Source organism: Pygocentrus nattereri, chromosome 13 (assembly GCF_015220715.1).
Source record: "Pygocentrus nattereri isolate fPygNat1 chromosome 13, fPygNat1.pri, whole genome shotgun sequence".
NCBI lineage: Eukaryota > Metazoa > Chordata > Actinopteri > Characiformes > Serrasalmidae > Pygocentrus > Pygocentrus nattereri.
The window spans coordinates 16,482,830-16,507,810 of NC_051223.1; the positions used below are offsets into that span (position 1 = coordinate 16,482,830).

At 38.8% G+C, this 24,981-nt stretch overlaps 1 protein-coding gene across 2 annotated transcripts; it reads right to left on the reverse strand.

Moving 5' to 3' along the window:
• Positions 1-246: 246 nt before the first annotated feature.
• LOC108424884 (LIM and SH3 domain protein 1-like) lies at positions 247-24,466 on the reverse strand. Of its 2 annotated transcripts, none has more exons than XM_017693164.2 (7): positions 24,249-24,466; positions 19,051-19,145; positions 12,509-12,593; positions 5,066-5,173; positions 3,766-3,835; positions 3,304-3,389; positions 247-1,295 (listed from the first exon to the last, which is right to left on the reverse strand). In XM_017693164.2, exons 1-7 carry the CDS (start codon positions 24,315-24,317, stop codon positions 1,122-1,124), a joined length of 687 nt encoding a protein of 228 aa, XP_017548653.1. In that variant the 5' UTR covers positions 24,318-24,466; the 3' UTR covers positions 247-1,121. The 2 variants fall into 2 exon arrangements, with proteins under 2 accessions (XP_017548653.1, XP_017548652.1); XM_017693163.2 differs by having other exon boundaries at positions 3,760-3,835.
• Between the last annotated feature and the right edge of the window lie 515 nt (positions 24,467-24,981).

The following is a 24,981-nucleotide window of genomic DNA, read 5'->3' on the forward strand; positions in this document are numbered from 1 at the left end:
AAGCACATCTCTTTTTCTTTGCATAAAACAAGAATTTTTGTTTTCAGAATTGCTTGATTGTATTTATACTAATATGTGGCAAAAAAATAAAACACACACAAACATACTGCCCAGATAAAAGGTTTTAAAAATATTTCTTAGGTGCCCAAGCCTGCAGCGCTGTATGCCTTTACAAAATGTTTTCCATCATCTTTACTGCTCCTTATTACTGTGGTTAAAGAAAATTAAAAAAAAAAAGACACCATGTGCTTCAAATATCAGTTATTTATTTAATATAATCATGGATTGGAATGCTTCATTACAAAATAACAATGGAATGATAAGTCACTGATTATGCTTATATATACTCAGAATTCTATAAAACCTCAAATATTATGGATGCTTTTTTCAATTCAGGATGTTTTCAGTAAATTACTGTACCATATCTATTTTTCATATAAAACCCTTATTTTTGTTGGTATTTCTTCCCCCTCAAAGTGCATAAAAAGAACTCTAAAGGGCTTCCCCCACCCGTCTGCAGTGCTTGCTATAACAAGCTTGTGATTAAGACTTTGTCGATTAAGACAATGATTGAGCAATGAGTGCTGGCCACTCATCTGGCCGTTCAGATAAACAACTGCCTGAAACTGCATTTCCCAGCATACACTGCAGCCTTAACTTTCATTTCTAGAACTAATCACCCTGAAAGACATCGCACTTCAACACTTTCCACTGCAACTTTTGAATCCACATATGGAGAACAAACTGAGCCATACTTTTCAATGCAAAGGCAAAGCAATGCACATACCCAACAAACTTCTCTGCACTGGAAAAAGGAGAATAAATGAAATAAAGATTAAAAAAAAGAAAAAAGAAAAAGAAAAAAGAAAAAAAACAAACAAACAAAAAAAAAAAAACTCATTGAGCTGACAGGAGCAGTTTTTACTTTAAGCATATTAGCATTGTTTCTAAAGAGCTAAAGCTTAGGTGCCTGATCATGTTTCTCTCATTTAATTAAGACCAAGCTAAACAAATAGTGAAACTGGGGGGAAAAATAAATCTTAAGTGTAAATGGTACACGGCTTGTTCCTCTGTGCATCCCTCCCTCCTGTATCCTTCTCCTCCTCTCTCCTGACTCTTGCTTATATAGCCTCAACGTAGTTGGCAGGTAACATGCCCTGCTGGCCAGTGCGCTCGACGCGGCCGAACATCCAGCCCTCGTCTATCTGCTGCACGTCCAAGATCATGTCTCCGTCCGCAAACGATACCTCATCCTCATCAGCTGCCACATAGTCATAGACCGCTCTGTAGCGCTTCTGAACAAAAACACAGAGACACATAGATAGATTACTGTTGGGCTAACATCTCAGTGGACATAACTGCTAGAAACAGCACAGGAATAGCAGCATGTGTCATGTTTTGGATGCTGATGTGCCAGAAAATTGACAAAATCATGCTGGGTGACCAGTTAAACCAGCACCAGACCACCACACACCAGCATGGAATTCGGTTTAAGACGTTTTTTCAACATGGGTGACTGAATACATGTATACTGGAGCTATGAGGCTATGGTAGCTAACAAGTAATGGAAGCTAATACCCCACTAATTAGTATCACCACCGCACATTTGCCTCATATTGTGCTAATTTGTTAAGTAATCTCAGAGGCTCTGTTCATACATGCCACCAGTTCAGTACTGGTTTTAACATGCCCTCATCCATTTGACCTCGCCATTTGCTCTTGGGGGAATTCCAGACGCACCAATATCCTACATTTTTCCTGTATTCATTTTTTCCTTACGGTCCCCTTATGACGTTTATGGGGTGTTTATGTACTGAAACAGTCATAACTTCTTTTCACATAACCATTTTGCAACCTTACATTGTCAAGTTAGATTTAAACAGGCTGTATTTGTTACTACTGCTTTAAGACTGATGTATGTAAGTGAGCTCTGTTCTGATCGGATTCCCTGTACTGTGTCTTATTTAAAAGGTAGTCTGGGTTGCAACATTCCTTATAATACCAGAATAAAAAGGCAGGGCTGAACTGCTGTTAGCTGAACAGGCCTGTGAATGTAATGTAAATGTGTAAGCTGTAAGTTTTCATGACATCACGAAACTGGTGAATTTAAAATTAGCAGTATGTATATATAGACTCCGAAGACTGGGGAATGAATGTTTTTAAATCTTAAAAGTGTTTATCCACCTTTTTTTTTATTTTTATTTCAGACAATTTGGCTTTGCATGATATGGGCCCTTTATGGGTGTTCAATTACTTTATTAGATCCTCAGCAAACTGTTCTGCATCTCTACACATGCATCAGACTCCAGTAGGAAGTGCAGCCTTTTAATAGGTTCAATTACTTGCTAAGTCACATTAGTCTTATAGCTCCAGTGCAAAACTAAAGAAGCAGACTTCAGACACTGGACATGTCTTTTCTGATCAAATACATCCGTGGTAAGGGGAAAGTGTCTTAAGTCAAGATTCTTTGCCAAACTACACAACATGGACAAAAGTACTGGGACACCTACAGGACCTTTTATGACATCCTATTTTAAATCCATGGGCATTAATTTGGAGTCTGTCTCACTCTACTCATCTAGGAAACTTTCTACAAGATTTTGGAGTGCCTCTGTGGGAATTTGTCATTCATCTAGAAGAGCATTTGTGAGGTCAGACAATGATGTTAGAAGAGAGGACCTGGTTCGCAATCTCTGTTTAAAAGTTCATCCCAAAGGCATTCAATGGGGATAAGGTCAGGTCTCTGTGCAGGCCAGTCTTTCACGCCAAACTCATCCAACCATGCCTTTATGGACCTCGCTTTGTGCACTGGGACACAGTCATGCTAGAACAGAAAAGGGCCTTCCTCAAATTGTTCCAATAAAGTTAGAAGCATATAATTATCTAAAATCTCTTGGTATGCTGAAGCATTAAGAGTTTCTTTCATTGGAACTAAGGGGCTGAGCCCAACTCCTGGGGCACAATGCAATCAGGCAGGTAATGTTCTCCTGGCATTCACCAAACCCAGACTCATCCAACAGACTACCAGATTCTTGATTCATCGCTCCAAAGAAACTCGTGTTTCAATAGTGACATCCTATTATAATACCATGCTCGAATTCAGTGAGCTCTTTACAACAACCTAATCTTTCACAAATGTTTGTAAAGGTCAACAGCCTGGCTAGGTGCTTGATTTTATATACCTGTGGCAATGGGACTGAATGAAACTTGAATTCAGTGATAAAGAGGTGTACTTTTGCCCATATAATGCATTTTGTTTTTAACTACATTTTGAGTAGCAAACGAAAGGGTGAAGTTCCATACCCCACCACCAGAAGCCGGTGGAGGTGCAGCAGAGCGTGGGGGCTGGGGCTCATAGTTGTAACTCTGAGGGCTGGAAGGCTGATAGGCTGCACAGATAAGAACATGGTTAATTCACAGGTATGATACCACAGTCTGTTATGTGCAACAATTCCCCAAAAAAAGTGAAAAATGAGACCTTGTACCTTGTGAAACATTGTTGCCATATCAAACACTGTGTAAACATATCGTGACAAATGGACTCCTTTCAGCTGAGCTTTGTGCTCTTTTGTGCCTTTTTTCCATGGTTCTTTACTTTAGCTCTACTTTATTCACAAGTGTTAGTACTGAAATGGTCTAAAAAAACTTGTAATAAAATCTTATTACATTAACAAGCATTAAAGTTAAGAACATTTTTCCCCCCTTCTTCCATAAAGCATACATTTCAGCAATGATATTTCAAAATATATTTATTAATACCTTTACCGGCATTGTTGTCAGAAGGTTGGGCCTCTCCTCCCATTCGGCTCTTTTCAAACTCCTCATGATACTTTATCTGATGAAACAAGAAGCATTATAAAACATCCTGTACATACAGTGCAGTACAAAAGTGTGAGACCATGTAATCATGGAAAGAAAATGTTAAGAATTAAAAAACAAAAGAAAAAAAAAAATCTAGGTCACTATTCAAATGTAAGCATATGTGCAATATTGACCATGTTAAGGCCTTTGTACAAAAGGTCAGCTTTATTTATGAGTTTTATTTCTTACACGGAAGCTTGTGCTCAGCTCTCAGGTGGAACGGATCTACTCATTAGCAGATTTGCATGAACTTGTAGAGTCCAGCTTCAGTGCACATGAAGCTTCTTTACAACATACAAAATTCTACTAAATTAAATTAAATTAAGAAATTTTTTTGTTATGTTACTGATATAATTTGTGATGAAAAAAGGTTGTATTACATGAATAATACAAAATAGAAGCATTTTCACTAGTGTTTTTTGGATCCCACTGTTCAAACACAATGAAGTGGTTCAGCAATAAATTAATTCAGGGGTGCAAAACTCTGGAGAGCTAGTGTCCAGCAATTTGGTAATGTCTTTCCTTAAGCACACCTGATTCAATTTGTTAACTGCACCCCTGCAATAATTCATTTCAAGCACAAGGGGTCAGTATGCTCTTTAGTGTAGCCATTTGCACTGTTCTGAATGAGTTGCAGGCACTACCCTTTAAGGAAGAACACAGGCACATTCAGAAATGGAGGAAATGACACCTAAGCACCAGTCACATGATCAGAGGGTTGCTTGGCAACAAGCCACGACAGGAGATGGTGGTGAGGGAGGGAAAGACAGAGTTGAGAGAGAGAGAGAGAGAGAGAGACACAACACTCTCAACAAGTGAGACCGTGGGGCGTGGAGAACACTTTGCTAGTGAAAGATTTTTGGATCTTATACTAAACAGACATGAAAAAAAAAAAGCAAGGGAACAACTTGTGGCAAAGCCGGAGGGACAGGAAGTGGAGCTCAGGAGAGGGAGGGAAGAGAGACAGAGAGAAAGAGAGAGCAAGAGAGAGCGAGGGAGAAAGAGTGAGAGAGGGATAGAAAGAGAGAGACGTGCCTGAACATGAACTCAGTCATTATATCAATTACCTTTTAAATGCCAGGGGTATCTGAAGTCATATCTGTTTAGTCTCCATGTAGAAGTGACTAAAGATCTCATTTGGGTTAAGAAGTTTGTTTTAGACTGTTAGCACATGGTCATTTAGGACGGTTAACACTGCCCTTACATTGCTGATTTGGTCCTGTGCTTTCTTGATTCTCTGCATCTCCGGTGTGTCGGCCACCACACTGAAGCCTTTCCCTTTGTTCTTCTCAAATTCCTCTTTGTACAGCACCTGTAAGAAACGAAGCAGTTACAATGAATTAATTAAAGAAATAAAATTTACTGGGTGTGTATGTGTACACACACACACACACACACACGACTCAACGAGCACTTTATTAGGAACATCAACACTCATTGTCCATTTTATCAGCTCCACTTCCCTTATAAGTGCACTTTGTAGGTCTACAATTACAGACTGCAGTCCATTTGTTTCTCTGCATACTTTTCTAGCCCCCTTTTACCCTGTTCTTCATGTTCCCCATGGTCAGGACCCTCACTGAACCACCACAGAGCAGGTATTATTTGGGTGGTAGATCATGCTCAGTACTGCAGTGACACTAGCATGGTGATGGTGCGTTAGTGTGTTGTGCTGGTATGAGTGGACCAGACACTGTAGTGCTAGTGGAATTTTGTGTCCCCTCACTGTTCACTCTATTAGACACTACAACTTTGTTGGTCCACCTTGAAGATTTAAAGTCAGAGACGACAGCTCATCTACTGCTGCAGTTTGTGTTGGTCATCCTCTAGTCCTTCATCAGTGCCTACAGGATGCTGTTAGCTGGATATTTTGCTTGGTGGACTATTGTAACACCAGATGTTACAAACACAGCTGTGTCTGATCCACTTCTACCAGCACAACACATGCTAACACACTACCACCACATCAGTGTCACTGAAGTGCTGAGAATGGTCCACCACCCAAATAATACCTGCTCTGTGCTGGACCTCTGGGGGTTCTGACCACAGAAGAACAGGGTAAAAGGGGGTTAACAAAGTATGCAGAGAAACAGATGGACTACAGTCTGTAACTATAGAAGTACAAAGTCCACCTATATAGTAAGTGCAGCTGATAAAATGGACAATGAGTATAGAAACGGGGAGGTGTCCCTAATAAAGTGCTCTGTGAGTGTGTATACATGGAAAGAACGCATTGAAAGAAAACAGATTATGAGATCATTCCAAAAGAGCTGGGACAGTATGCAAAATGTAAATGAACATTGAAAGCAGTGTTTTAATTTCACTTTGACCTGCATTTAAATAATTCATTAAAAACACTACAAAGCAGTTTTTTCATGTTTTACCTTATCAGCATTATTGTTTTTTGTAAACAAAACAACATGGCAACAAATGCCCATACATATGCCCTATAACTGTATATCTATGCAATCTATACATGAGAATGACATACAATTCAATTTTCAAAACTGGTGACTAATTCCAAAAAGTGTATTAAAATGTTGTTAAATGAACAGGTGATGTAACACAGTGGTTGAAATGCTCATGTTTGTAATGGGTTATTGGCATCAAAATCAGAATGAACACATGTTTACCAAAGGAAAAAAAAACGTCCATAAGATACAATATCAAATATCATATTTTGTACAGTTTTCAATTTGGTACAATGTAATCACTGGTTTCCTCTCCATGAGCATTTCATATACTACAAACTTTATACTTTAGTGCATCTTGCAGGCACGTTTCTTTCATTTAAATCACCCAACTTCATGGCCATGGAGACAGATGAGCTCTATTGCAATTCTGGATACGATCACCACACGTAACAGGCATTTATTTACTGAATTCCTAAATCACTAATATAGTCGATAGGGATGGCCCTACAAAGAAAATCTGCAGGGACTGTTAAGTATTGTTCCATATCTTATATAGTGTATGGTTGTATAGGTGACCCTCTCCAAATAATTGTTTAAAGTGAGCTCTTAAAATGTGAGCTATGAATAGGGATGTGTGGTCAACCACAGTCAGTGTTGCAGCCTCTAAAAAAAAAATATATATATATATATATATAAACCTCTTACATATACACTCCAACTCAGAACACAAACACACACAGGATGTGCAAAAAGAAATGACTTGTGTGCAAAAAAAAAAAAAAGTGTGAGTGCATGTTCTAAATTAAAGTTAGAGCTGCGCAGGCTGATGTGGTTTCAGCTCAAATCCTCATTGCACACTCACACAAAACACATACTGAAAGAAAATAAACAACAGCAACAGTATGTTTGTGAAGAACTATATAGTTCCACCTTCCACATAGTTCCTTCATTTGTGGAAACTGGCGTCGAGGCAAACAAAAGTGACAGTGTCCTGCAGAATTAGCTATGGCATGACGGGGGCCTCAAAAATCAAGTCTGGTAGTTTCACATCTACTGCAGTTGTATTTTACTGCTCTACAAACACAGATAATCTCCAGACTCACTTTATGGACTGCTGGTATAGAGCTGCTCTTATAGGTCCTTTATTTTATGGCAAGCTGGCTGAGTAAGAGCGATTTGACTGTATCTTTCTAGTGAACAGCAAGAGTATTCTTTAGCCTCTAGCCACAAGTACCATATTGTGGGTTATGGATGAATTATTAATAACAGTGTGTGGCCTTGCTTGGTTATTGTGGGCTGCTTATATGATGATTAGTATGAAATGAAGAATGAGTGGAAAACAAAATATGTCAGGCAGTGGGCAGCTAGTACTAGTAGACAGAACAGGCTGTGCAGTGCACTAATGTGTGTGTGTGTGTGTGTGTGTGTGTGTGTGTTTTGACACAATGCTGCCCATCACCATCCAAAACACGCCAACCCCCACATTATAGCCCTGCCTGTGTGTGTGTGTGTGTGTGTGTGTCTCCTGACCCAAATCGAAACACCCCAACGCACACAAACACTCTCAACACACACATGGTTGACCGACTTAGAAAGGAGAAGGGGTCGGGTGGGGGGTGAGTGATGTTACCAATACATACAAGAACTCAACATCACAGTGTTTCAAAAAGTCAGGTGCTGTTTAGGTTTTAAAAGTATCTTTATAAAGTTAATGAACCCATTAATACTAGTACCCTGTGCTAAAAGAATCTCTTACAAACCTGACGATGGGTAGCAAGTAGTTACTACCTATTGGGTATATGACTTTCATATACTCAAAGATATTCCTGGTGTATTGTATGCACAGTATAGTATTGTAAAGTACTATATAGCTGTGTATTTTAAATGGGTATAGTATCTTCAAATGATCATACTTTTACTTCTACTTAAGTACATTTGTGAGGAAATACATTGGTGTCTAATTCCTGTTTAACATTTATTTTCATTATGTTATGTTTGAGACAACATTCTGCACTGCTTTGCAACTGGTTACACATGAGTTTTATTATTTTGTTTTAGACCAAAAGGATCCAAAAAGACAAAAACAGAGTATGAGTTTGGCCTACTCTACAAATCTCTAAAATCTGAGCTTCTTCTGAAATGTATCCTTCTGCCTTTCTTAAAATGACACCTATAAGCATCAACATGTTTCCAAAAAGTCATTTTAGTTAAATACACATTTTGAAATTCTCATTAAAAGAATCTGAGGACCTTAGCAAATGACATATATTGGAGTTCTTTGTTATTGTAGCGTTGGGATACCAATATTGATATACTAGTTGAGATGATGTATTGCTACATAACACTACATACACACAAGCCCCCTTCTCTTTCCATGACGTTCTCCAGACTGACATCTTCCCATCCCCCCCTCTGCTTCTACATCGTCCCGGAAATTCCCCATAAAGTGGCCAAGCAGAGCTGACCCAGGGGTGCTCTCTCACAGCCTTTAAACAAAGCCCCTAAATAGAAAAGAGAGAGGGGAAAGACCCCCCTCTGCCACACAACTATGCCAAAAATGATGAGTAACACCTCTGCTATGAGTGTAATAGGCTTTTGCAACACCACTGACCATCCCTGGGCCCTTGTGCTTTTATGGGCTTGTGCTGTTGCTGAATGTGTGTGTGTGTGTGTGTGTGTGTGTGTGTGTGTGTGTGCACAAAAGAGATGAAAAGGCATGTAAGTGTGTGTTTATGTTCATAGCTATTTCCAGACAGCATTTGAATGATCTTTTTTGCATCATGGCTCTGAGGTAATGCCTAGTAATGCAGTATTTATACTCTAATCCTCAATTTATTCCCTGTCAAAACAAACATCTCTCCTCCCGCTGCCATTAATCTAATCTGGACTGCCAGTGTTAATTACTTCAGGGGAGGTTCCCTGTCCTTAATCCACACTGTTGCTGCAGCTCCCTAAAACATACTCAGGTTAAGCGTGGACGATATGGTAAAACTATAACATTGTACACTATAAAATATCAAGTAACTGTTAAAACGGTGATAAAAATATGAAACATACTGGACTGACATCTAATCAACTTGTTTCAAGGCAGTTAATGTAGTTGCTATACACAAGCTATTGTTAATGGGTACAGGTCAAAATCAGTCCTTTTCATGGTAAATGAAATTGTTTAGTGTTTAAGGCATACTGAGGACGCTTAAAGATATTTTAACATATTGCTCACCTCTCTCCTTCTTTTTTAACCAACAGGAGTCTCAAGGACTGACATTACTCCAACTGTCAAATAACTCAAAACTGCAGATATCTGCTAAAATTAAACCTGCAAAGGTTACTTTGTAAATAGGGGGAAATGCTAAGCTGTTTCTATTCACGTTTATTAGGGCAAGTAACAAAGAGCAACCAAGGTGGAGAAAGGTCACTAGGAAACAGGAAAAAAGGGAAAAAGAAGGGTGGGGTAAGTGAGAGAAGCCTGGGGAAAGGAGGACAAGCAGAAGGATCATGGCACAGAGAGAAAGGGAGAACAGATGGCGCTTACAGAAGCTACATGGGGAGCATGACCTTACAGGAACTTCACTGGAAGCGTTACCTTTTATGCTTGGGTCACTTATAGATGTAACACGCATATTGTGTTATATGTTGATTGCAATCAGTAGGCCTGCAGTGTTTTTGCAAGAGGGTGCCTCTTTCCTGCACCTTTCAGGTTAGCAGACAGTAATAGAAGTTGACTTTACAGTGCTAATTGGCTATGGTCAGTCACTGCCCATTACATGCATCCACTGGTGTGGCTTGTGTGTGTGTCAGTGGGGGGTATGGACAGCAATGCTGTGTGTTTTGGAGGGTATGGTGAGTCCGTCTGGTGGAATTCGTTGCCAAGGCAATCCAATTGTCACAACAGCAGGACCCATAGATCTCAGAGTCACAGAGGCGAGAGCACTGGTGACAATGTCTACGTCCGAAACTGTGTCCTATTCACTGTATAGCATGTTGTTTTGGAAGTTATGCTCTAACGGTTCTCTGAAAATAAAGTGACATATATCCGGTGCACATTTACAATTACACAATGCACTACAAATAAGTAGCATGCAAGCAACGGCCCATGTTCCTCAAAGTTGCATACAGTCAAATCTGACTGTTCAATGAGCACATGCAAATTTCACTAAGAGATTGCCGTTTTCATCTTTAGCATATCTGGATGATCAAACTCACGTCTGGGAGGAGTGTGTGTGAAACTGAATGCAAGAGGTTAACGATTTGAAAAAATGCTTGATTTGTGGTTAGCTAAACGAAACAATGAACAATAAAATCTGTAATAAGAACAAAAGACAGAAAATAACAATACTAATAATTTGTGCACATGGCATGTCAGTACAATAGTGGATACACTTATTTTACACTGCTATAAACAAATGCTGCAATTATTTCATGTTCCATTTGAAAACAGACTGTGTTTTTATTTTATATTACTAACACCACCCAGACAAAATAAAAAACACGAAACACAAATTTAGTATTTAAATCTGTTAGTTTAGTAAAATCATCACACTGCACACAAACATTACACACCATAGTCTTAAAAAAATGTAAGACTTTGTTTCGCATTTTATTCTTAATTTCAGAATTTTATTATTAAATTAATCATTTTAACACTATAGTTTCGTCAGTAGGGGAAGCAGTGCACTCAAACTCCGCCTCTCAGCACAGCCATAGGTTCATGAGTTGCCAAATACTCCCTAGAAACATTTGCATAAATTAGGGTGTGCCTCATTTAGATAATAGTAAAATGAACGCTGGTAGGCTGGGGCTTGATTTCATGCATTGAGACTCATTTAGCATTTTACTGAAATTTTCAGCCATTTCCACATCATATAAATGTTTCAAGAATCAGCCACAAAGTAGTTTGTATGGTATTAAAGGTGGTCAAAAAAGTGCTCTTTTTATGCAACCTTGATCAATATGCCCATATATTAAGGATATAAGGAATACCCATAATACCCTGGAGGAAAAAAAAACATAACTTCTGAGTTATTTTCTAAAAATCGATACAAAACTGGAACATATGAAATAAACCCAACAGTTTTTCAATATTTTATTCAGAAATAGTCAATCACAGTAAACATAATTTAAAAGGCAAACCACTACCCCTGTGTTAGCTCTGAACAAGATATAGCTTAGAAACTAGCCAGTAGAAACAGTCCAGAAGTGGCTGCCTTAAAATTAAATATTTAGGGATAAAATGTAACGCTTACATAGCTGTTCCTGAATAAAGTCTGGCCCGTTCAGGTGAGGCTTGTGGGCCTTCTTCAGCATGGGGATCTTTATCCTTTAGTTTCATATTAGGACATTTACATGCTTTGGAAGATTGCTCGTGGTGTAAAGTTTTTGCCCATGCTTGCTCTGTGCTAGTCACATTCACAACTGAAATTGTGTAGTAAGTAGCTGCAGGTACCACATGAACAAGTACATTACTTATAGAGCATTCTAACAAATTAGTCCAAACTGTAAAAAAATCTATTTATATAATAATGTAAAAAGTATTCAGGCCTAAAATATTTACAGTGATTGTTACAATTTATTTAAACCCAAGGCATTAATTGAGACAGTAATAAACTACATATATATATAGAAAACCATAATTTATTGTGTATTTTCTATTGGGCGGTCACTGTCCCAAACCTTAATCCCTAAATTCAACTTGTGAAATTTGTGTGAAAGATTTATCATGTTTAATTTTTTAACAAATAAAAAACTTTATTAAAAATGCTGTCCTACATTTTTCATGTCACTACTGAAATAAACTGTTTCAGTACTTTCTTAAAGACATATGAGTAACTAAAGTAACTATTTGTAGATACATTTAAATGAGTTACAAGTACTGAAACTTTTCTTTGTTAAAGGTAAAATGTACTGCATTGCTGTGCACTGCTATGTAGAAAATAGTGATTAATAGAATATTTCAAAACACAATGAAAGTATTGGTAGAGAGAAAAAAAAGCACCTAAACAGCATCACATACAGACTCTGTGAATCATCAACCGTTCCAAGGTAAATAACAAATGTCATCAGACCAGTTTGGCTTTCCCACTGGATTTATGGGAACGGATGCCAAGGGGCAGACAGGAAATGGACATGGAGGATTAGCAATGGGGTGGAACCGGACCGGGGGTGGGGGGGGAAGGTGGGGTCAGGGCTGCAAAAGAAGAAGGACGAAGGCGGATAGGACGAATGCTACTTACCTGGCTTTGCACCTTGCTCTGCTGCATGAGCCGGAGGTTCTCTGGAGTATCAGCCACACTGGTAAAGGATGTCTTGGGATAGTGTCTGAAAAACACAAGCACAAAGAAACAGTTTAGCACCTTTCAAAAGAGCAAATATGCTTATTAAATTTATCAAAGAGAACACTTGTACTACACTTTATTAGGGTTGTCACAGTCATTTATAGATGAAAATAATACCAATTATTTCGCCACTTAAACAGGTTAAACAGTAACAATTACATGAAGAACAGCAACCCATTCATAGCTCTTCAGACTAAAAACAAAAGATAAATTACCAACACTCTAAATAGTTTATTTTGTTTTTGTTACTTCTTACATGTTTTTAATTATTTTACAGAATTCGAAAAAGCTAGCTGCTGTTTACTGATGAATTTTGATATAACAATATTAATTAGGGCTGTGGAACAATAATTTTTAATGAAGAAACAGATCTAACAAGTTGTAACAATGGTTAACAGCCCATTCTGCTAAAAAGTTCATAAATCAGTATGGGGAATTTTACTGACTTGTGTGTGGGTGAGCTTGTGGAACCTCCTCAGCTGATTTAAATGAGCAAACAAACTACAGGAGTCACCATAAGCTCTGATGTAAAAGACAATATCAGAGTTCACGTTTGTGGCTCTCAAATTCAACACATTATTATTTTTTTTTTTTTAAATACATTTTTTGATATGTAAAACTGACTGTGTGAAAAGGCCATATGGAACTGTCCCACAAAGTATCTCCAGAATGATAACTTTAGAGGAGAAAGCAAAAATGTTCTTAATTTTTAATGTAAGTTCATGCACTGCAATTTTTTGTTGTACAATTTTAATTCTATTGGTCCATTCATCATAAAATTTTGACAATCTGAGACAATCTGCTGAGCTCAAGTGATGTACAAAAATACAAAGAAAAAAGGATATAATGAATATTACTGTATAACACTTATGGTTTTAGTGATCATTTTGTCCCAAATTGCTAATTTTTCAAGATTGATCACTCCCACTCTAATATAAACATGGATTTTCTCCCCTACAAATTGCATACTAATTCTTGCAGCCTCATTGAGAAGGTCATCAAGAACTGATTACAATAAAGTAAAAGATTAGAGAAGAGGCTGAAGAAAGCAGTTGCAGCATGAATAAAAATATGCTTGAGCTCTATCCCTGCAGCTGAAAGCCTGCTTAGACATGTCTTTCCCTGCATTCTAAGCATCCTTCTTCACTGGAATTTGGAAGCAGGGTGGAGAGAAACTTGGTTTCTGTCTATAATCCCTGGTCACTCTTCAGTCCATGCAGTATTTCCCCCCCCCCCCCCCCCCCCGCTTTCAAGTACACAAGTTTTGGTGCACTTGAACCGAACTCAGCTCAGTATGTACAGCAGGTGAGTGTATGCACATGTGCCAGTCTGTGCATGTTCAAACAGCACAATCACTAACCAATGGGCTCGAATACAAACAAGCTTACTTGAACTGTTTTTATATAGACTTCAACATTTACATCACTCTGCTGTAAAAAATAGTTGGGGAAAAAATGTGTGACAAACTGATCAATGTGACTCGATCGTGCATGATATGGCAAGCACTTACACCTCAGCTTCTACAAATTCAGTTGCACAGGATCCAAGTCCTGCACTGTGGGTGTGACTGAGTGTTGAGACAGTCCAGCTTGTCCAGCTGGTAAGAAATATTCTGTCTCAGAGCCAGGGAGAACACAGAGAAAGGGCATGCATTCATTCAGTGGTGGAAACTGCTTGTAGACTCAATCCACAAAGCCAAAGGTTGAATATTTCACTATGATGGCCTGAAAACGCAAAAGCCATTCCAAAACCCTGAAACCTATACTTTCTTACTCAGTTCATGATCTTACGCATGCATGAACACGTCTCTGTTCCAGTCCTGACCTTATCTGGCCTCATGTCAACTTCTCACTCCAATTGGGAAGGGAGTTTGGGCTATTAAGCAAACTACACATGCACAAAGGTCTTATTCACAGAAAATAAATACATGAAACAAAGTGAAATTAAACAAAACATTGGGCGACGTGTAACATCCCAATCTTGCAAGACATTTTCGTGATATCTACCATTTAGCTGTTTTGATGTTTGTGAACAAATAATATAAATATAAAAATATTGTTTGTGCAAAATAACAACAAAACAGCAGTACCCCATTAAAAAGGTACAATGTACAGTGAAGTAATATTTTGATTCAATATTTGCATACATTTACCACTTAAGAAGAAATAGCATGTACAACATAATGTATTGTATTTTGGTATCATGACTAGCATGTTGTGTTTAGCTTGGGGCTGTCATAGTAGCTTGTAGCTAATGTGTTAGCTTGGGGCTAACATATTAGCTTGTGGATAGTGTGTTCGACCAGGACACAACTTTTGCTTCAAATATTGCACTTTTATAATGTTGAATCTTCTAATGATTTTAACTTTAACACGTTAGCATAAGACATTTTCAGTAGTCCTCAAATTTTGCTGTATTGAAGACAATTTTTAACTGTATTTTTTGAAATATATTGAAGTTACTTGTTATTCTGCAGTTTATGCAGTTAAATACACTATTTTATAAATGTTCTAAATGTATAAGTTCTGACAACACCCCATTACATACTTGCACAACCCACCCTCAACCAGAACCATCCCCTCATTCAGCTTGGAATACAAAAATATAGACACATGAAAATAACAATTGAGCAATGTTTCGATGTTGCATTCCCCCGAGTTTGAGCCAACAGGCAAATTAGATGGGCTCTAGAGGAAGGACACTTTTGCAACTGGAAAATCGAGCTTGTACAAACATCCTCTTCTCATAGGTGTAGAGGAACAGAGGAGCAGGTTCATAAATAACTCACCGTCTTGAGCATTGTCTCACCTTTTTATTTAGACATTCTGAAGAATATCCTGATTCTAAAATGGATCAGACAGAAATTAGGTCAGATTAAACCTCATACGTCTGCCTAAATAAAGCTCGGTGAACTGAAGCTCATCAGAATGAAATCTAGGATGAAATCTCTCTCCCACACTAACATGATAAACACATAAAGGCAACATGAGTCACTTAGAAATATGCCAAAGAGGATTCAACACTCAGGCATCAAGACCTCAAGTCTGCTGGGCTTGTCTTAATCTCTGAAGAGTGAATGAAATCTTCACAGAGCTGCAGGTGATCACAGAAAGCTTTATAAAAGCATACACTCCAGTGCTTGACCATGCTATTTGACTGATGTATCGAGGTGCTACTAATATACACAGTGCTTTGCATTCCTCATGGAAGTTTGATGTAGAAAAACAACCGCAGAGGAAATATGAACTTTGCATTATCCTCCCTGGCAACCCATGACATTTGCCTACGCTGCAACTGTAGCATGATACACAAGACTCTCTGCGACAAAAGGGCACTTTCTTTGGCACAAAACAGGCATACAGTTTAGTGCAGAAGTGAGATTGGTGCCTGTAGAGGCACCTTTGTGAAAGGCAGAATTTGACACTTCCACATGAAAGTAGCGTTCTGATGCTTAAGTTAAACATAGTCTCTAAAGAGTTTGTTTGTGCTGTCAAAGTATGGCTGTAAGATATTGAACACTACAATATTATTCTAACTTTTAAATTAATTGTACTTTCTTGCTCACTGTATGCATCTATTAAACTGGCCAAATTGGCTTATTAACCATCTTGCTCCCATGCCATGTTTGCTTAGTAGCTAACACTGGTAGCACTGTCAAACTGACACACCACCCATTTGGGCACACACACACATACTCTCACACAAATATCTATTACACAGAATCATGTGTAGTCAAGCAGAGTTTCTTCTAAGGAGTGAAAATATATGCAAAAATAAAAAAAGTCTGCTGGGATGCCTAATAAAAACAGGCCATGTAGCTAAAAAAACAGAAGACAGAAGTTAGAACGTTTTTACACTCATTTGTCTCAACTGAACATAAATTAATATTTTGTTTGCTGTGGCTTAATATTTTTGCAAAATCCAATAACTGGACTGATTTGCAGTCACCTTAAATAATTGCTACTACCTCAAATGATCATCCCAAATAACTGCAATTAGCAAATTATGTAAGAATGAATAATTGAGAAAAATAATTTTTTTATTTCTAAAAATAAAAATCTAAGGATTTAACATTTTTTCTTTTAGCCTGTGTGACTCAAAGGAACAGACACTGGGTAACCCTATTCTGCTAAATGTGAAACACCAACTCATAGCTGACAACTTTACAAAGCACTGTGTGTGGTGGATTTTGAGCGTCTGTAACAACCCAGAGTATTAAAAACTGTCAAAAAACAATGAGTGGCCACATCTGATGTGAAAATACAGCATTGGTTTTAATGTGTTCGATTTCAAAATTTCCTTTTTGTTTTTGTCTGAAAAAAATTGACTGTCACACCCTCTGGAAAACTGTCCTTGAGATGCTGAATGTTGCTGTAAGATAACTGTGGTTTTGAAGAATGAATTTTGAAATGTTCTTTAGCAATAATGTTACTATCCTGTTTCCAAAAAAGTTGGGACACTTTATGTAAATAAAAATAGAATGCATTGATATGCAACTTATGCAAACCGTATTTTCAATTGAAAATATGTGCAAGTCACTCATGCCATGTGCACTAATGCTCCCTCAAATCATAGAATAGAATAGAATAGAATGCCTTTATTGTCACTATACACAGTACAATGAGATTAAGAGCAACTCCATCTCAGTGCAAACACACAATGTAAACAAATGACACGGAATAGAATGGGGAGGGGTTGTGCACAGTTCTATGCGTTTTGTATATATGTGTATATAAAATAAATATAAATATAGAAACAAAATTTAAAAACTATGTTTTTTACAAGATATAAATATGGAGATATTTACAGCTGTATTGTATGTACACTAAATATTGCACATTGCTAAGTATTGCACATGAATCATCATGAATACTGGCTTTTTAACCTTGCACTGATAGACACCCTGGTGGTCTTTATCCTGAAGGACACAGGGGACAGTGTACATGACTTCCATAAAGAAATTTAAATTCTGATTAGTCCAACCACAGGACACTTTTCCACTTCACCTCATTCCATCTTAAAAGTGCTCTAGCCCTGAGAAGGCAGTTGAGTTTCTGGATCCTGTTCATTTGTGGTTTCTTCTTTGCATTTCAAAGATTAAACATGCATTTGTGGATGCAGTGGTGAACTGTGTTCACAGACAGTGGTTTTCGAAAGGGTTTCTGGGCCCATGCCTTGATCTCCACTACAGAATCTAGTTTGTTTTTAACGCTGTGCCACCTGAGGGCCTGAAGATCATGGCCAGTCCTTGAATACAGAGATTTCTCTGGATCTCTTTAATGATATTATGTACCGTAGATGATAAAATCCCAAAGTTCTTGTGGTGGTGAATCCCTCGTCTTTATTCACAAATAAACTCAGCCTCTCTGGGATACTCTTTTTATACCCAATCATGTTTCTGACCTGTTACCACATACCCATCAGGTGTTTTTTAGCTTGACACAACTTTACAAGTGTATTATATATCCTGTCCTAATTTTTATTGAATTGTGTTGCTGACATCAAATTCAAAATGAGCATTTTCTCAAAAACTTTCATAAAATTTCTCACGTTGTGTTGGTACCATTTTCATTTAAATACAGGATTTACATAATTTGCATATTATTGCATTCTAGTTTTATTTACAGTTTGTACAGCGTCCCAACTTTTGTTTTTAATTGCTTCGCATCCAAGCCCTTAGAGTATGTGCATATTACAGTCTTCTGCAATTTCAGTTCTAAAGACCTATAGACGTGACCAGGATAATTTTAACACATTTGTCTTAGCAGTTCTAACTCAAAGCATAAAATCTTGCTATGAAATCTATCAAATTTTCATGTATAGTACACATCCCCAGTTTCCCCTACTGCAGTAATGGTTAACAACTGAACAGCCCTAATTCAAACTCCGTTAAATAACAAGGGAAAAATGGTTTGGCATGACTCCACTGAATCCCCCAAAAATAAATAAATCATACAACACGACACCTCCCCAGTGTGGAGCATTTTTGCAGCCTGAGAAAATGACTGGGCTCCAAGTGAACAGAAGCCTGAGTGTTTATCATGGGTGAAGTGATGCAATATTGAAATGAAAGAAGAGCGTGTTTGCACTTCTCTGAGTACTTGCTCTCAAGACATAACATCCACGAGCTCCGGATTGTTGGCCAGTGACAAAACAGACAAATGTTTGACCTCCTACACATTGTGTCCAGAGTGAGAATGACACAAGAGCCCAATAAAACCTCAAGACATTTGCGTTTGTTTGTACATAATCTGTCAGTGCAAATGCTGGCTCAGTCTGAGGTTCACATGCTGGAGATAACGGACATGATGCCTGCCAAACCCCCAGACTCCGGTTCTTCGAGAAGGGAGGACAGACTGAAAACACACCCTCAAGAGGCAGAGGGACAGATGGAATGATAGACAAGAAGACAGAAGAAGAAGATGGTGAGAAAAGCTTACTGGCTGCAATAGGGTTTCTTGTCGAAGCCTTTGTAGTTCTTCATGTTTAGAGTCATTTTGCAGACCTCGCAGCTGAAACATCCTTTGTGCCAATACTGTAATAAGAAGAAACAGGGTAAGGAGACAAAGGACACATATCAGAACAACATTGAGAATGCTGGCATCAACAAAAAAAAGCCAGTACAGAAGCTGCTGAGTAGGGGTGTGACAACACATATACTCTGTGTTTTTCAGTAGGTAGGTTAAGACAGTACACACTGAATAGAATGCAGTTAGATTTTACGCCATGATATACTTGTCATTTCAGTAGGGATGTGCATTCTGACTAACACTGACACTGGAGCATCCACAAGAATTAATCAACAAATTAAAAATGAATGAATGAATGAATGAATGAATGAATGAATGAATGAATGAATAACAAGGAAAATTGCCAAAAAGTGCATTTAAAATTACAGCTAAAATTAATGTATGGATGGAGTTGGGGGATTGCTCTTTTAGTGATAGCACTGGTGTTCTAAGGCTAAAGCTCTTTAGCACAAGCATTTATGAACACGCAGAAGAATACATCTGAAAATATGTTTTATTGTTCAAAAGAAATCTAAGGGAAACTGGCAGCTTTTTTAAAAAAAAAAAAAACCTTGAGATGTGAGCTAAACAGCTGGTACAACACTGGATAAGGACAGCATTTCTTCTGCTCAGCAGACGATGTTCATTTATCAGAGAAATACATTTTCTGTTTCTAGACCTCATCTGGAATAGTTAGTAATAAAGTCATGGAACATCTGCCTTTTCAATCACAAACATGCTTAAAACACGCTTACATTCAAGCACTCCAAATGTTTTGGAATGACAAAGTAAAATACATATACTTACTTACAAAAATGACAAAAACGAGTAAGTAATTGCAGAATTCGTTGTTATCTAAGTTAACTCTGAACAGTTAACTTAGTATTCAGGCACCCGTTCACATTCTAATGGAAAAATACTTTAGATTTATTTACGTTGTTAAATATGGTCCGCCCAATGACAGCTAGGATAGGCTCCAGCTCCCCCGTGACCCAGAAGGATAAGTGGTTTAGGCATTGTGTGTGTGTTAAATATAGTTCTCGTTACTATTATTGTAATCTTCTTATTACTACACAGTCAATATACTGAAACCGTATTATTCTAGATGTCCCTTCACTTTTAATAAGAACCATTTATTTAAAAACCTGGTGAAAAGGAAGCAAACATCAGCCTCATAAAATGGGGCTGGATACTGTTTTGTATGTGTCTGTCACACTCAAACTTTAATCGACTTACAATTTACAAATGTCTGATGCTGCTGGAATTTAGTAACTATTAACAGCCATTATCAGAATCCACTTTCGCACCTTGCAGGCTAAGACCACAGGGTTGCCTGAATAAGCAGGCTGAGGGAGGAGCACTGCACATGGATAGCTGACTAGTCACCATGCTAGGCAAATGGCTAACAGCTAACCCAAGAGATGTGAGGGGAAGGGGGTTAAGACCATTTGACATGAAACTGTGGACGTCTGTATTACAGTTTCGGCCTCAGTTCCAGAATTGTTACACCTCTACCATGGAGCTTTTCTTTTCTTCACTTTAGTACTTTAGCCTTTGACTTCTATGGTTGGGTTAGAATTGATTTTCTTGTCTACACATTATCAGATTTTCTAGTATGATTTTTACCCTCAACATCAAAAACACTCCAGTACTGAACATCTAGAAAGGCTTACTTTGAATCATTACGGTTCACGCAGATAAGCTTCAAAATAAACAAGTATCAGCACCCAGAATAAATAGCGCACAATCTTTTGACCTTTAATGGGTCCATATGTTTTGCCAGGCCATAGAAAAGTAAAGCAATTACTTAGTGGCTGAGTGATATTATCTGAAGTAGGTCTCTACAGCCTCCCTGAATCCAGGCCATTGCGGAGGAAGAGGCCCTACAGAGAGACGCAAGTCAGTTCATTCTGCTGGGACTTGCGTGTACAGGCCACACAATTGCCTTGGTAACTTTTCACACCCGCACCAAGGATGGTATTAGTCACTGCCCAAAACACACTCACAGCCTAATAGGAGTGTACATAAGTTTGGGAAGTCCCTATAATGAGAAACAATGAGTGTTTGATTTGACTTATGAATAAGTGCTTCCTCCTTTTTATGAGGAATATGGCTGGTGTGCATAAGAATCCTTCTAAAAAGTCCTGTCACAGCCATATATGGGCTTCATCCTCTCCTATGACTGATACTGACACCAAATGCCTGACTAACAGACCTGCACAATATGGACAATACTCTGTATTGCAATTACATCGCTAGATATTGTGATACAGCTTACAAACTATTAATACACAGTAGTGAATCCTAATGCAGCATGTTAAAAGACACAGGGAACACAGTGAAAAATATTTTAAAAAATTTTTTGCCAAAATTAAGTGTTACATTAAATATCCAACTTAACTGAAAAATAAAGATAAATATAATAAAATACAACCTAAAATTAATATAACAGACCTATCTTAAAGCGACTGACAGCTCTCAGTCCAACATGCCCATCCTGCAAAGCCACTAAGACAGAATTAAACACAAAAGCATGAGTGGGTAGAAATGAGTGAAACAGGCTGTATGTATGCAGACAGTGTTGTAGACTATCCCCGCTGTGTTAATAGCTTGCTTAAAATATCCAGCTTTTGTATGGTGACATCTTAAAAATGGTAAGGCTTTCGTTGACTTTACTGCTTGATGTGCACCCAGTGAATGCTGGCATGGCTGGCTGAACAAACTGATCGACGGATGACAGGCAAAGAAAGTTTACTAACTGTTAGCATTTGCTAGTTTTGTTAAAGCTGTGTGGGTGGGACAAGCCACATCAGCCATCTGACTGAATGAGGACTCTTACGTATGCATGATCCAGTCAGTTTAGGTCGGTGATTTTGTGGATATTGGGCGGTTATTCAAAGGACATATTTTGTACATGTATATTTGTTGCCCACAAGTTCAAGATTGAGTTACTTAGACAGAAAACACAGATTAAGCATCCCTGCCTCTTTGCTAACCAGCCTGTATTATTTTGACCAAAATTATTTTCATATGTTAGGTCTTGTAAACTTGTTGGTTCACCATAATGCCTATAGACAATCATCTGGATTGTCAGAGCTGGCTGAGGATGCTCACAGCACACAGAGCAAGTAGTGGTTTGTCAAGAGTCTTATCTGTATATTGCGGCCCTTTGCAATATCAGCATTGTAAAGGCCAATATCAATCAGTGAAGACCTACTGACTAGCTATCAGTAGAGGTAGCATCAATCTAATACCAGACATTAATCCTGTGCCAACATGGGCAGAAAATGCTACATAAGATACCAGTGATCTGAATCTGTCACAATTCAATCTGAAATAACACTTGGTTCACAATGTGTGATGAGATGTTGTTAGATGTGTAATTCTTCCTGTGGGCTAGTAAGGTGTCTGAAAAGTTTGAGCATAATACTTTTAGATGCTCATCCTAACAGAAATGTTTTAATTAAAAATGATTTAAAAGCTTTTAAATGGGAACCATAACGTTCCAATATCTGTATCAGAAAAGAACAAGTGGCATCTTGCCATGTCTAGCTTTCAGTTACTTATTATACAACTCTGTGACATTTGCTTATCATTATCTGTCTGACAGGTATGTCCGTTATTCTGCAGACTCTCAAACAGGCTGAGGCCAGCAACTTGGAGCTGTAGAAGGGCAGAACACCAGTCCATTCCACCTCTCCACCCCTCCTCATAATCAACCCTGCTGATCTGGAAACACAATGTAAAGTCTGGCTGTCTCAAAAGGGGCCCAACGGGGCAACTGAATCAATGGTTGATGGCCACTGCAATGTGGAGTAAATTGGCGATGACAGCATGAGAACATTCCAGCAGTTGGAAGAGGAAAAGGGTCTGGCTCAGCTGTTTCAGACTGACCGTGCCATGTGAAACTGGTGGATGCAGCTTTATTTTCTTCAACATTACAATGAAAAGCAGCAGATTTAGGCCAAGTTAGATTAAGTCTATGTGTTGCACAATTGAGCTTTCAAAGGCAACTGTGGCCAGTTCCTCTTTTGTTGTTGTCTACGAATGTAACAGCTGCTTGGAAATAGATGAGTGGCAGAGATGACTTTATTCCAAAAAGTGGCTGGTTTTCAACATGTCTTTTACAACACTGATGTCTTATATATGACATCTGTCTCAGACCTACAGCTCATCTTGCACTGGGTCGTTATTCTATGATTTTCCAGGCAGAAAAGCCACAAACACGCCTCCACAAAGCCTTTGCACAAGAACTACACCGAAGCTAGTCGCAGTGCACCCGGAAAGGGATGTGCTGTCATCAACCACAAGCTATTAATACAATCCTGTGACCATCTAATCTTCAGGTAGAACTGACGAGGTCTCCAAAATGCTTACACATGAACAACCCCATGTTTTAATAAATGGTTTGAGCAGCCATTCCTCCGTAGTTTTGAACGTGGGATGTCTATAGACATGCAGTCTATGAACTCAGCTGGAATAAGCGAACTACATCTCTCTTAAACTATGTCAACTCTCAGAAGTTGTATGGACTGGCACTGATCTAGGCCTACATTTGCCAGCACAGACCAATGCTGCTCACGGCAACGCCCACATTTTTGTCAAACAAGAGAAGATGGGTCTGCACGAAAACAGACGTGAAAAAAAGTGATCGCATATGGTTCTGCGCCAGCATTGCAATCATTCACGCGGTCTAAAAACTTCCAACTGCAATCTGGACAAAAACGTTGCAGCGGAGAGACAGACTTCTGCAGAGCTGGCAGTGTGGCCCTCGCAGAAATGCCTGTTTCAACAGGAAGCGGTCGTACAAGTTGCAAAAAAGGAGCCAACTCGAGCTGGCTCCTTTCCTGCTCTCGCACCAAGTTGCATGAGTTAACCGACTACGTTAGCTAACTCCTTTATCTCCATCTAATCGTACTTCACGAGAGCACACTTTAGCGAGGATGGTTTGTCCGGAAATCAGTAAATGCTGATAAACTGCACTAACACGGACGAGAGTAACTCCGTACGGTACGATTATCCAGTTAACTAACTGCTCTTCAGCGGTTTAGCGACTGTAACAGAGTAAAAGAGGCGCTTCAGTCTGAGCTCTGTTGTAACATGACGACCTATTGTAGGTTATGACTCACCTTGTCCAGGCAGTTTACTTTTTCCGTGGGATAGACGATCTTGTTACATCTGCTACACTGGGGATTCATGTTGCTTTGCTCGCGCTGCCTACTCTACACGTCTGCGGTGGTCCCTGACTCTCCAGTGGTTCACTGCATATGGCTGAAGTGGAGATACGCTCTCCTCTCTCTCTCTGCCAGCGCTGCTGACTGACGCCTGAATGCGCGAACTGGGCGCGGGCACGGTACACCCCTCGTGCACGCGCAAGGGGGCGTGGGCTTGTGGACGCTGGAGGGCGGGGCGAGTGGAACGGGCTCACAGGACCATAAAAGGAGTAGAACAGGCAGGGCGGGGCCGGACAATGTGGCCGTTAAACATCCCGTTTAGTAAAGTCAGTCCAAAATACATTAAAGTGTCATATATAACGCTTTAAGTAGCAACGCTTTAAGTAGTACCTGTATAATTCAATAAGTGACTTAAAACCTTATAAAACATGCAATATTTGTACAAGCTCCTGGCCTTTTGTTTCTTGACTGCCTCCTTCTGGCTGATGTTGATATGACAAGCTGTACTTCCAAAGAGTCAGATGCGACGTAAATGCAGATACGCGTTGTTATGGTTTATTAATATTGTTCACGGTAGAGTTTAGGACACTGTAAGCTAACTTATTGGGAAACTAACCTCAATTATACAAACATTGTTGGAAACAACTGACTGTTTTCTGATGTGGGGTTATAGCGCTCCTGTTGACAG

Bases quoted from the DNA above. Each gene is read 5' to 3' on its own strand.
- LOC108424884 (XM_017693163.2), bottom strand. From the start codon at position 24,317: ATGAATCCCCAGTGTAGCAGATGTAACAAGATCGTCTATCCCACGGAA. The intron at 19,146-24,248 runs GTGAGTCATAAC...TTCTTATTACAG, and splicing joins AAGTAAACTGCCTGGACAAG to TATTGGCACAAAGGATGTTT. The intron at 3,390-3,759 runs GTATTAATAAAT...TTATCTGTGCAG, and splicing joins TGACAACAATGCCGGTAAAG to CCTATCAGCCTTCCAGCCCT.